The sequence below is a fragment of the Gossypium hirsutum genome, chromosome A07 (genome assembly GCF_007990345.1).
Source record: "Gossypium hirsutum isolate 1008001.06 chromosome A07, Gossypium_hirsutum_v2.1, whole genome shotgun sequence".
Taxonomy (NCBI): Eukaryota; Viridiplantae; Streptophyta; class Magnoliopsida; order Malvales; family Malvaceae; genus Gossypium; species Gossypium hirsutum.
In genome coordinates, this window is record NC_053430.1 from 76,851,120 (window position 1) to 76,864,113 (window position 12,994).

Here is a 12,994-nt window from a genome sequence, read left to right on the forward strand (position 1 = left end):
GTTAACTATCAGATATATTTACAAACTTAATGAGAATAATCAAGTTACATTTTAATTTGAATCAAAGTCCTAGTAGGACAATAAGTTAGAATAAATAATAGATTGATCGGTTCCAAAGATGAAAATGATGGTTATATAGTGGAGGCGAATGCTCTAGAAGAGACCCAAGACATAACTAATAAGTAAAACTCCAGAAGATATTCAAGTACCTAAAAGTGAATTTTAAAATAATGAAAATAAGAGTCTCGATAAGTTATATCAATTCGAGAAAATGTGGAATTGAATAATAAAAGTGGTTGACAATGATTTTGCATGCAATATTATTATTGAAATAATGAAATAAAAGGAAGATCTTGAATAAATCTATTGAGAAATTTAACTATAGAATAAATTGATCAAAATAGAAAGACGCAACTCAAGCACAATTAAATTCATGAAGTTTTTGGACTAGTAGTCCAAATATCTAAAGGTATAAAGCCAATGATGATGCAATTGAAGTAGTTTTGCAAAAGTGGAATAAATATATGAAGTTTTTCGCTAAGTCTTGGCATTGATTATGAAAATATATAATATCCTTTTGTAGTGGATGCAATAACCTTTAGATATATTATTAAATTGACAATTCATAAAAGATTTAACTTGCGTCTAATGGTTATTGTTACAACCTTTTATGAATCACTGTAGAGTAAAGTTTATATTAAAATCCTTGAATGATTCAGGATGCTAGAAGCATATTGAAATTCTCGAGAAATTATTCATTTATATAAATTGAAATAATTTGAACATATGTGGTAAATTTGACTTAGTGAATAGTAGTTGAAGGAGAATTATAAAATGATCCAAAATATCTATTTGTGTTTTTATAAAAGAATCATGATTAAAATTTGTTATGATTATTGTTGATTCTCCTGAAGAGATTAAAATATATTTCTCTCAAATTTCCCTCACTCATGACTTTTAAAAGAATGGTAATATAAATACTTTTCAAATAGTCATTTGAAAAACTAGTATTCAAGATTGAATACATAGAATACATAGAATACTTTTCAAATGTGTACTCTTTTTCCTTCATTAGGTTTTTATCATACGTGATTTTTCCTAATAAGGTTTTAACGAGGTACATTATCTACCAATGGACATCCAATGGTGAAAGTTTTAATGTACTTTAAATTCTAATAGTTATTAGAATTAGATCTCTAATTTTTTTATAATTCTTATATCTATAAATAGAGACTCTGAAAAATCAATATAATCATCCATTTTATTTAATAAAATACATTCTCTATTACTTTCATATATTCTTTCATTAAATTTATTATTTTCCCATTTTGAAATTTTCTTCTCGTCTCTTCGCCATAAAATAAAGGGGAAAAAAAGTTTTATGTTTCTTTAAATTTTTATTTTTATTATTGAAATTGTTTCTTTAGAATTTTAAATGAGTAGCAACTTGAGATAAAAAAAAAAAAAGCAAAAGAGTAGAAAGCCGCAAAACTATACTTGCCTTTGCCAACTTAGCCATCGTTCTGGCAAAGTACACGTTACACATACTTTGCTGGGCCCTCCAACACTCAATTTCATGTGCCTCCTCATGCTTAAAGTGCCATTGACCTATTTACCCCTCTCACCACTTATTTGTTCGTCACCACCTAACCTACCTTTATTTTCTTCTCATTTTCTAAACTTCAAACTTTAAGGAAGGTGGAGCGATGGTTAATATCTTTCGAATTTTAAACTTTACTTTGTATCAAAAATAGAATTAGATATTATTTTAATAAATTTTCATATAATAATATTTCTAACGAATTTAAGAAATTCTTTCTAAGATAACATTTAATTATATATATTTACAGTCAGACAATATAACTTTTAATGAGATTAGAATTCTACCTTTTCTTATGAAAATTTCCCCTTTAATTTATTTATTTTCAAGGCGTCTAAGATGATGGCTACTCGGGGGACAAAAGAGATGCTTATCTTCTAGCCTACAAGCTTAACAGCTCTTAGACACCGTGGCATTTCCATGGCAAGTATTTTAATAATAATTATTATTAATATCCCATTATTCCCCCCAAAAAAATTGTAATTTGCCAAACAGTCCTACTTCACCCTCTAATTTACAGCCTACCCTCCTCTAAACCGTCAGTTACCTACCATAGGCAATTCCGTCTTTGCAAAGAGACATCCTCAAGACGCACGTTGAGAACATCACATATTTCCCCAAAATGCCCTAACAAGAAGCATAATGTAAAGGGTAAAATAGGAATTAAATACAGTACAGAGGGAGGCGGGCCCATGAGTTAAAATGAAATCGAAGAACGTGAGTGATCCGCGCAAAGGAAAAAAGGTTGGCTGAGAAAGGATAGAGAGAGAAAAGCAAAGTACTCAGAGACGTTCTCGGATTTGAAACACCACTCTTCGCCGAAATTTGGGATTCCATTTCAAGTCCGGCTCCTGGGTTTTTTTTTTCTCCTATTTTCTAACTTCTTCCAGATTCTCTAGCATAGAAGAAGCAAACAAAGAAACAGGAGAAAATATTAGGGCTTTTCATAAAATTTGGGAATTGTGGAAATTAGGGGTTTTTGTTTTCCCCTTTTTGGTTTTTTTTACTTGAATTTTAAGATTATCTGAGGGACGAATTGGGGAATTCGCCAAATGTTTACGCCGCAGAGGAAGGTTTGGTCGGGTCGGTCGTTGACGCCATGGAAGACAGTGGACGGTCAGTTTCGGATCCAAACTCCAACGGGGTTGTTGTGGGAAAAGGGAAAGCAGCGGCTTTTGCTGAGCCAGTGACTTCCGATGGGAACGACCTCGGGTCAGAGGACCAGGAAGGAGTGCCCGAGAAAGTTTTAAGACTCGAAAATGAGGTTATTTTGTTGTAATATGCATTATGTGTATATATATATTCTTTTGGCTACTCTAATTTTGTGTATGTTACATTTTTTTATAGGGTTAGTTGAGAAATTGGTATGATTAAAAAATTACCACCAAACAACTTGTTTAAAGTCAAATTGCTTGATGTAGGTTATTTGGCTTAGATATACACTTTACTATGAATTCTCATTTAATTTTTGATTTGTTTAACTGAGGAACTAAAATTTATATTTACCGCTTGAGGAAGTTTATTTGTTATGTTAGTTTGTCTTTGTTATGCAATTTTTTTACTGTTTCAATTTAGTGCATGAGTTGCTGAAGTGGATACTCCATTTTAGTAAATAGTTTTGGTGTTTGGTTTAGGTAACCACCATATGTAATCATGATTTAGTTATTTGTAAATTGCGATTCTGTGGGATATGCAGTTAATAATAATAATAAATCATAGAATTTGATAATCCAGGGAATGAATGTTTAGTCCCTTAGGTTAGGCCTAGATGTGTTGTACCCAGCATTGGTCATGCATTCAATCATACCCCAAGGGAAAATCACTGAAATATGTAGTAATGGTCCAATGTAAATATTAAAGATTAGAGAGTTGGAGTTGTGAAGTTTGTCCTATCGTATTGGAATTCGTTTTCACCTTTTTTCATATGGATTTAGGGGTCTGATAAATCACTTAAGCTTGACTCTGTGGTTCCATGTCTATAAGCAAGTGCCGTACCTAAGCTGTTTCTACTATATCTTTCTCCACTATCTTTCTGTTGTTCAAAAATCTTCAATTGCTTTGATCTGTTGCTAAAATGTCCATATGTGCTAACATAACATGTCAAGAAAACCAGACTCTATAACCCACCTTTTTCTCCTTGTTTTTTGGTAAACATCTGAATTTTTTGTTACTAGTGAATTACTGATGCTTCCCTGTCATGACATTTGCAGATTGGTGGTAGTCCAGTAACATGAATAAATTGTAGTAATAATTAGGATAAAGAAATATTTCAGACAGAATTTTGGTAAACATTAACCTCAAATTGCAGATCTTATGACCGGTCAAAGAGAAATGTGCTTATGCTAACTAAACTACTTGATAAGTGCCAATAGCATCACGCCGTTTTCTTTTGTCTTAAGTAAAAATTGGGCCCATAATATTTGTTACCAGCTTGTTGGAAGTGTCATTGTTGACAAGTTTGGACTGCCTAGGGCTATAATGGAAAAATTGGATGTTTTTGGTTTGCTTATTTTGCTGTGTAGACAACACACACAACCACACACACATACAACCCATCCTACATTTTGTGTTGACTGGAGAAGTTTGAACCTTTATGTCATTTCAGCTTTTTGATGATTTATGTTATTGATGTATTGAAAAGTTATCTGCTCAATTTGATTGCTATGCCCTATTTAATGGTTTTATGCTTTGTTCTATGTTGCACTATCTCATTTGAAAGATCCATATTTTGTGCCAGCTTTTTGAATACCAATACAATATGGGGCTTCTCTTGATTGAAAAAAAGGAGTGGATATCTAAGCATGAAGAACTCAATCAGGAATTGATGGAAGCAAAGGATGCTCTCAAACGGGAACAAGCGGCTCATTCAATTGCAATAAATGATGTTGAGAAGCGTGAAGAGAATTTGATGAAGGCCCTAGGTGTCGAGAAGCAGTGTGTGCTTGATGTGAGGATCTTATTTCCTGTTTTAATCTTTCCTCTGAAAGATTTTGATTGCAGTGTTCTGGTTTTATCTTTTGCTTTGTATTTTTTTTGTTATATCACAAAGTGGAGGCAAGATTCTTTTTGGATTCTTTTAATGGGATGTTTTTATGCTACTCGTGCATCTAATTCTTTACCTTTTGGACTTAACAGTTGTGTGGTTATTTTTTCTTCATGTTATATATGGGGGTAATAATATTCACTAACGTTTAGATTATGGTTTTTTGCCACAGCTTGATCAAGCCTTACGAAACATTCGTGCAGAGAATGCAGAAATCAAGTTTACAGCTGATTCAAAACTTTCTGAAGCAAATGCTTTGATTGCTAGTGTTGAAGAGAAATCCTTGGAGGTGGAGACAAAATTGCATGCAGCTGATGCCAAGCTTGCAGAAGTGAGTAGAAAGAGTTCACAGATTGAGAGGAAGTCGCAGGAGTTGGAGTCCCGTGAAAATGTACTTCGGAGGGAACGCCTCTCCTTTATTTCAGAGTAAGCTCCAACCTACTTTTCTTGTAATCCTGTCTTTTTTTTTTCTCTTTGGAAGGAGGGGGGAGGGTCGGTGTGAATATTGTGTTTATATACCTTCCTAAGTGAATATGTGTTCTTTCAAAGTTCTCTTTTTCTGTTTACCCAAAAGTATATGTAACTTCTCATTTAAAGTTTATTATTATCATCATCATCAGGCAAGAAGCACATGAGATCACTATGTCCAAACAGAGGGAAGATTTGTGGGAATGGGAAAAGAGATTGCAAGATGCAGAAGAGAGGTTGGCCAAATCCCAAAGATATGTCAACCAAAGAGAGGAGAGAGCAAATGAGAATGATAGACTCTTTAAGCAAAAGGAGAAGGACCTTGAAGAGGCACAAAAGAAAATTGATGCTGCCAACCAAACTTTGAAGGAGAAAGAAGATGATATAAACAGCAAGCTAACAAATCTAACTTTGAAAGAAAGGTGAGCTATTTTTTATGTTGAGCAGTTGTTTGTATGAGTTAATATTATTTTATTTATCATTATCATCTGGATGCAGGAATGGGGTGTTGCGAAAGAGAAGCTAGAGATGAAGGAGGAGGAGTTACTTGTCATTGAAGAAAAGTTGAATACCAGAGAGAAAGTAAGATTTTGCTTCTTTTTTTTCACAAATTGTGTTATAGCTCTGTTTCTGTAATTGATAAGGGTGAGCATCCGGTCAGTTTGGTTTCAAAATTCCTAAAACTGATTAAACCAAATTTAACTTATAAAACCAACTGAATTAAGTTGATTAATAAAAGAAACCGAATCTGAGTTGTTTTGGTTTGTTTAATTGGTTTTAACTATTAAAAATAAATTATTCATATTATTATATAAAAATATTGTGTATTATATATAAAATAATATATCAGACATAAGTTTAAATTAATTTATAAATCTATTTCATTTATATTTTATAAAATGTATTTAAAAATAAAACTATAAAGGTCAGTAAATTCAGTATATTCAGCTATAAATTTTAAAAACCAATAACTTACTTAACTAACCGAACAAATCAATTTTCAAAACGAATCAATTTCAAAAGTGAATAAACCAAATTAAATTAACCAGGTTTGATCGGTTCAGTTGGTTAAATTGTTTGAAACCTACTAATACTCTCCTTTTTGTTCATTTTTCTTTCTCCATTTGGTCTTTTACTTGTATTTTTTGTGAGAGTTATATATAATTTTCTAGGAGGGCTAGGTATCATTTAGGATCTTGTCTTTGACACTTTTTTCTGTTTTGTATTTATTGACAGGCTGAGATTCAGAAGCTCATGGATGAACATAATGCCATTCTGGATGAGAAGAAGTGCAAGTTTGATCTGGAAATTGATGAAAAGAGAAAATCCTTAGATGCAGATCTGAAAAGCAAGGTGATTGAAGTAGAGAAGAAGGAAGCTGAAGTAAAACACATGCAAGAAAAGGTTTCTAAACAAGAGCAGGCATTAGATAATAAATTGGAGAAACTAAAGGAGAAAGAAAAGGAACTCGAATTAAAAGTTAAAACCCAGAAGGAAAGGGAGAAGACCATCAAATCTCTGGAGAAGGATTTGGAGATTGCGAAGATGCAGATGGTTGCTGACAAGGAAGAACTTTTGAGTCTTAAGGCTGAAGTTGAGAAGATGAGGACTGCAAATGAAGAAAAACTACAAAAGATACATGAGGAGACAGATAGGCTCAGGGTAACTGAAGAAGAGCGTTCCGAGTATCTTCGCTTGCAATTGGAATTGAAGGAAGAAATAGAGAAATGCAGGCTTCGAGAAGAACTACTGTTGAAGGAAGCTGAGGATTTGAAACAGCAGAAGGATAATTTTGAAAGAGAGTGGGAGGAGCTAGATGAGAAAAGAATAAAAATTGAGAAAGAGTTGAACAGTATCGGCCAACAGAAAGAGAAATTTGAAAAACAAAACCTTGCTGAAGAGGAAAGGTTAAAGAAAGAGAAGCAAGTAACTGATGACTATAGAAAGAGGGAGCTGGAAGCTCTTAAAGTTGCCAAAGAAACTTTTGCTGCCACCATGGAACACGAGCGGTCAGTTATTGCTGCGAAAGCTGAAAGTGAGAGAAGCCAAATGCTTCATGACCTTGGACTTCTGAAAAGAAAACTCGAGAGTGATATGCAGAATAGACTTGAGGAAATGGAAAAGGAATTAGGAGAGAGAAAAAAGTCATTTGAGGAAGAAAAAGAGAGAGAACTAGACAATATTAACTATTTAAGAGAGGTAGCTAGGAGAGAAATGGAAGAGTTGAAACAGGAAAGACTCAAGAAAGAAAAGGAAAGGCAAGAAGTTAATGCCAGTAAGATGCATCTTGAAGGACAGCAAATTGAATTACGAAAAGACATCGATGACCTTGTGGATCTCAGCAAGAAGTTGAAGGACCAAAGAGAGCAACTTATCAAGGAGAGAAACCGCTTTATTTCATTTGTTGAGAAACTTAAGAGTTGCAAGAATTGTGGTGAAATTACCTCTGAGTTTGTGCTTTCTGATCTACGATCTCTACAGGAAATAGAGAATGAGGAAGTCTTTCCTCTCCCTACTTCAGCAGATGAGTATATCAGTGGAAATGTTTTTGGAAATTTGGCTGCATCTGAGAGGCAGAAGGATGAGATGTCTGCACCTGTAGGTTCAGGTTCTCCAGTTTCTGGTGGAACCATGTCATGGCTTCGTAAATGCAACTCAAAAATATTCAAATTCTCTCCCAGTAAGGACAGTGGACCTCATGCTATTGCAAAACTGAATATGGAGGCCCTGATCTTTGGTCAAAAAGATAATTTGGAAGGCACATCAAAAACTGAACATGAGCCGGAGCTCTCTTTTGCTGCTGCAACCACATCTTTGGATATTCATGGGGTCCAATCAGACTCCAGCAGAAGAAATGTTGATGTTGGTCATGACCTCTCAGTTGATAATCAGAGCAACATGGAAAGTAAGGAACAGGAAGTGCATGGAGATTCTCAGAGTTCTGATTTGAATCATGGAAAGCAGGTTCACAAGAGAGGCAAGCCTAGAGCTAAAAGAACACGCTCTGTGAAGGCAGTTGTCAAAGATGCTGAAGCTATTATTGGGAAAACCTTAGAATCAAATGAACTTGAGCATCCTGATGAAAGCAGGGGTGAATCTGATCTTGCTGATGGAAGAGCAACTAGAAATGCAAGGAAGCGGAATCGTGCTCGAACATCTCAAACTCAAACAGCAGACACTGAGCAAGATGGTGATGACAGTGAAGGATGTTCTGATAGTGTTGTGGGGGGCCAGCGAAGAAAGAAGCATCAAAAAGTGGTTTTGGCTATGCCAATACCTGGCGAGAAAAGATATAATCTCCGACGGCACAAAATGTAAGTTACTATTTAAATGCATCACATGCATGTGTATTCATTCTGGCAAATGTAGTTTGATGGTTGCCCTGTCATAGCGCTGAGGGAAGCACCTCTTGTTTAAAGTTCGGACGAGTTACAATTTTTTACAATGTGTTTTTGCTAATTTGTTGTTTATATATGTAGCTTACAATAATTCAGTTAATGATTTATGCGCTTTTGTATCCACCTAATAAGTAGCAAGAAGGTAAAAGACTTAATTAAGTGTACTGGTTACATTGTAAAATGCTTCGTGAAAGGAATCTTTTTCTGGTGATTGTAAAATAACTTAATGGCATATTCCTTAACTCATGTTAAATATGTTCTGTTTGCAACATGTATAATATTGCAATTTAGTTTACAATGTGAAACTTGCAGACCATGTTATTATGTAGGAAAATAAATTTCCAGTAGAGTAAACTTTAATGGATTCTTAGAAGTACCTTGTTAATCTTTGTGAAGTAACTATGTGGAAATTCTGATTAATGCAGTGGGGTTACAGTTGCTAAAGATACAGCAGATCATGCTAACAACTCTGAAGCTCCCTTGCCTGTGGGTGAAAATGGAGATGCGAGTGAGAATGGTGGCGCGGACTTTCTGCAGCAGGTAAGGATCTTGGAATTTAGTTTTCTTGTGCCATGTACCTTGTAGCATGTGCATGTTTGGTGATCCCTGCTCAAACCTACATCTTAAGAAATAGAGTAAACAAATTTTGCTATTTAAATGGTCAACTGTGACTTGACAGTATGGTTTGACGCATAATGGTAATTCTCTAGATTGTTGAGTACATTATCTATGCATAGAAGTGCTTTAGTTTAGGGTCGGTGCTTTAGTTTAGGGTCGACCAAACAAACCGAGAAAACTAGGAAATCAATTTGGATTATAATGTTCAGTTTGGTATAGTTTTCTGTTTGGAAGTTAAAAAATAGTAACTATTCAAACTGAAATAAATTATATTTAGTTTATAATCTTTTTATAATATAAAAAGAATATTTTATTTCTAGTTAGTGAAAAAAATTAAAATACTATATAAAAATACTTAAAAAAAGAAGAGAAACTGGTGGTCTGAATTGATCCAAATAAGTGGTATTCGATTCAGGTTGGTTCCATCAATTATGGCATTCAATTGGCCTTTAAGAAAACCAGAAAACTGCATATTAATCACAAATTTGCAAAACCAAATTGAACTGAAGCTATACTACTAGTTTAGTTCTCTATGTTTATTGTTTTGAAAGTCCATGGGATTATATGTTTGTGATCATATGAGCTACAAGGTTCATTGTTCACTAAGGCTGAGCAAAAAAAGAATTAAGAAAACCGAAATCTACTTTGAACCAGTGTTCAGTTCGGTTTTGGTTTGGTATCTGTTCATATTTTACTTCAAAGTTTTTGCTTTGATTTGGTTTTGGTTTGTAAGTTAAAAATACTGCAATTATCCGAATTAAAATTTATATTTTATTTAATTTACAAGTAGCTATTATTTATTTTAATATAAAATAAATCTTATATTTCAATTTATTGAAAGTAATTTAAAATTACTATATAAAACTTTAGTAATATAAAATTAACTGATGAATTGAGCTGATCCAAGCTGGTGGAATTTGGTTTGGTTTGGTTTCCTAAAAACCATAATATTGCATACTAACTGCAGATTCTTTTCCAAAACCAATCTGAATCACTATCACCCCCACTTAAGCTTGACATGTGTCGCGGAGAAAACAAGGGAGGAATAAAAAATGGAGAAACGAAAGAGTTGGAAAGCTAACGGTGAGGAGTGTGGGGAAAAACAGAAAATGAAGTACTTTTACTAGATGAGGGCAATGACTGCAATATTGCAATTTGAATTTCTAGTATCAACTGCTTACTTTTTATACCAGTCATTATGAGTTCATGTTAAATAATCTAGTTTATATATTTTATGTGGCAGTCTGAAACAGCTCTTGACGCTAAGGATGATGATGCTGGTGCAACCAAAAGATTGGATGCGCATACAGCATTAAGTGAAGAGGTGAATGGCACACCCAAAGGGGTTGGTGAGTATGCAGATGGTAATGACTACAAAAGTGAGTCGCGTAGTGAAGGGCTGAAAGGTGAGGGTGAGGATGATGGAGATGAAGATGAGGAGGATGAAGTTGAGCATCCTGGCGAAGTCTCTATAGGAAAGAAGCTTTGGAATTTTTTCACCACGTAAAGATGTGGATCTTATTCCTAGGTTGGCAGTATCATTCACGTCTTTGATTGTATCAGCTGTTTTAGGTTTGCTGGTAGGAACACCTTGATCTAGTAGTGTGTATTAACAATTTAAATGTTGTAACCAAGAAAAAAAAAACACATTTATTCAGGAGGGAGAGTGGGTTTTCTTCACCTTTTTTTTGGGAGGGGTTAGGATTCAGGTCTTGGGCCTTTTTTTTTTTTTTATTGTACTGAAGTACTAGTGTTAGATGATTTGATGTAGCAATGATTGGCTCCTTCAACCATATTGTTTGTATCAAATAGTACATGTATTTTTCATATTTGCTGGAATTATTGTCCGACTGCTGTGATCTCATTTACTCTTTCAGCTGTAAAGATATTAGACGTTGGTCCATTTAGATTATTTGACATATTTTAGTGGTTCAGAGAACCTTGCACTGCTCTAGTAAGTGCTAGACGTTTACATTTGATGCGCAGTCAAACACGAAGACATATAAGCCCTATCCAGTATTGCTTTGTTCTTTGTTTTTGGTCATCCGTGTGTTGAAACTGTGACATCAAAATTGGAACTGGCAAAGTAAGTACTAACCCCGAAAGCCTGTAGATATCATATGATATGATGGTACAAGGTGGAAGATAAAAACGTGCCTTTTTTTTTTTAACTTCATTGTTAGAACATGCTGGGAAAAAACTGGGTTTAGCTGTCCAATTATTGTTATTGTTACTACTTGCCTTTTGAAGAGAAATATGAATTTAAAACACGTAAGTTTGTTTGAATTACATTCTACATCCACCTAATTACGGAAAGCAGAGCAGTTGGTTTAATCATGAAGGTGACCTTCAACAGATTTACCATATTTTGGTGTGCATGTATTCATAATTGGCTATTCTTATTCCTGTGCTGAATGCAAGTGTTCATGTTTGGAGATGGATTGTTGAGGAGGTACCCTTGCAAGCTGGTTCCAGTCATTGATGGAAGATTTAGATGATTATAGTCATAAGTTGCCAAGCTGCTGCTGGATGGAACGTCATGAAACATACCAAATTCATGTGGTGGTAAGCCCACAAAGCCAGCAACATTGCGTCCAAAACCTGCAGCGTCCAACATAGATACCATATGCCGATTGTTGGCAAATATGTCTCCATTCCCCTCCATTCTATGCATGCTTGTTTCTTTTATAAAATTCCAGTCAGTTGTGCCTGTCATGGAGTTATTGCCAATGTTGTTCTTCACATAGTTGCCACAATCATCTTCAACCTCATAGCCAATTTGGGAATTATTGACCCCATTAATCCTTAGATATTGCATTTGATTCTTGTTCTTGTCACTCTCTATGAAGTCGAGGTTTTCATATGGGGACCGAAACTCTGCATGTTTTCCAGATTTGATCAACTTCTTAATTAATTTAGTTGGATCGACTTTTCCTGTTACTGTAACCACTTGGAGTTCTTCATCTATGTGAACTGAAAAAACACCTTTAAACCAAAAAGCAAGAGCCATAAGTCTCAGCAAACCAGTAAAAAACATTAATTACTAGTCTACAACTGACATCATAGAAATACATATTTTATATATCAACAATGATCAATGATAATGCCACAGTTTTTAAGCTTTAAACTTATAAAAGATGATTCAATTGGTTGAGTATTGTTAGCACCCTGACAAGCATCAAGGTATGAGTCTCACTAACTGTCTATTTAGCGGATAATTTATAAATATTACTTTCAGCCATTACGGGCAGGTGGCATGTATTGACCCTGGACTAGAATCCTCCTCTGACCTAAATTTTTTCTGTAAGAAAAAAAAGTAAAAGAACCTTCAATTTTCCGCAGAAGTTTCTTCACTCTCTGCTTGCACCCATCACAGTTGATGTTCACATTGAGCACATATGTCTGTTAGACAAAAAAAAAAAAAAAGCAGAGAAAGTAAAAGGTTTAGTGAATGGGCATCATGAACGCAATAATAAAGAGAAATGATTATAGAAACCTCAAAATTTCCGTGTCCCAAACCAGTTGTTAACATTCTCAAACAGTATTGACTATTTAGTCTTTTTTTCCCCTCCCTTATTAGCAAGTGAATAGTGAAGATATGTTTGCTTTATATAAAACATCGAATGGGGAGGCAAATATTTTGTGAGTGTCAGGGAAATGAAGTTGGGACCATATCAATGATTCAGTTGGAGAAGTGTGTGATTTGATTTGATTTTGACTTGTGCTGAATCAGCCCTTGTGCATCATTATCTCGTGATTTCTTTCTGTAATGAAATTTGAAAAGGAATCATGCAACCAAAACTTAAAGGCATAGAGCTGTGTGAAGTAAAGTAAATTATTATTTTGTTTACGAAAAACGTATGCCAT

General features: G+C 34.4%; 1 protein-coding gene and 1 pseudogene across 1 annotated transcript; one reads left to right on the top strand and one right to left on the bottom strand.

The window, feature by feature from the left end:
- Positions 1-2,319: 2,319 nt before the first annotated feature.
- Positions 2,320-10,977, top strand: LOC107955632 (protein CROWDED NUCLEI 1-like; annotated as a pseudogene).
- A 355-nt stretch (positions 10,978-11,332) lies between these two features.
- LOC107955631 (uncharacterized) lies at positions 11,333-12,749 on the bottom strand. The gene is made up of 3 exons (XM_016891433.2): positions 12,624-12,749; positions 12,454-12,529; positions 11,333-12,112 (listed from the first exon to the last, which is right to left on the bottom strand). The coding sequence occupies exons 1-3, from the start codon at positions 12,657-12,659 to the stop codon at positions 11,511-11,513; spliced, it is 714 nt and encodes a 237-aa protein (XP_016746922.1). The 5' UTR covers positions 12,660-12,749; the 3' UTR covers positions 11,333-11,510.
- Between the last annotated feature and the right edge of the window lie 245 nt (positions 12,750-12,994).

Bases quoted from the DNA above. Each gene is read 5' to 3' on its own strand.
- LOC107955631 (XM_016891433.2), bottom strand. From the start codon at position 12,659: ATGTTAACAACTGGTTTGGGACACGGAAATTTTGAG. The intron at 12,530-12,623 runs GTTTCTATAATC...TTTGTCTAACAG, and splicing joins TGGGACACGGAAATTTTGAG to ACATATGTGCTCAATGTGAA. The intron at 12,113-12,453 runs GTTCTTTTACTT...TTTGGTTTAAAG, and splicing joins ACTTCTGCGGAAAATTGAAG to GTGTTTTTTCAGTTCACATA.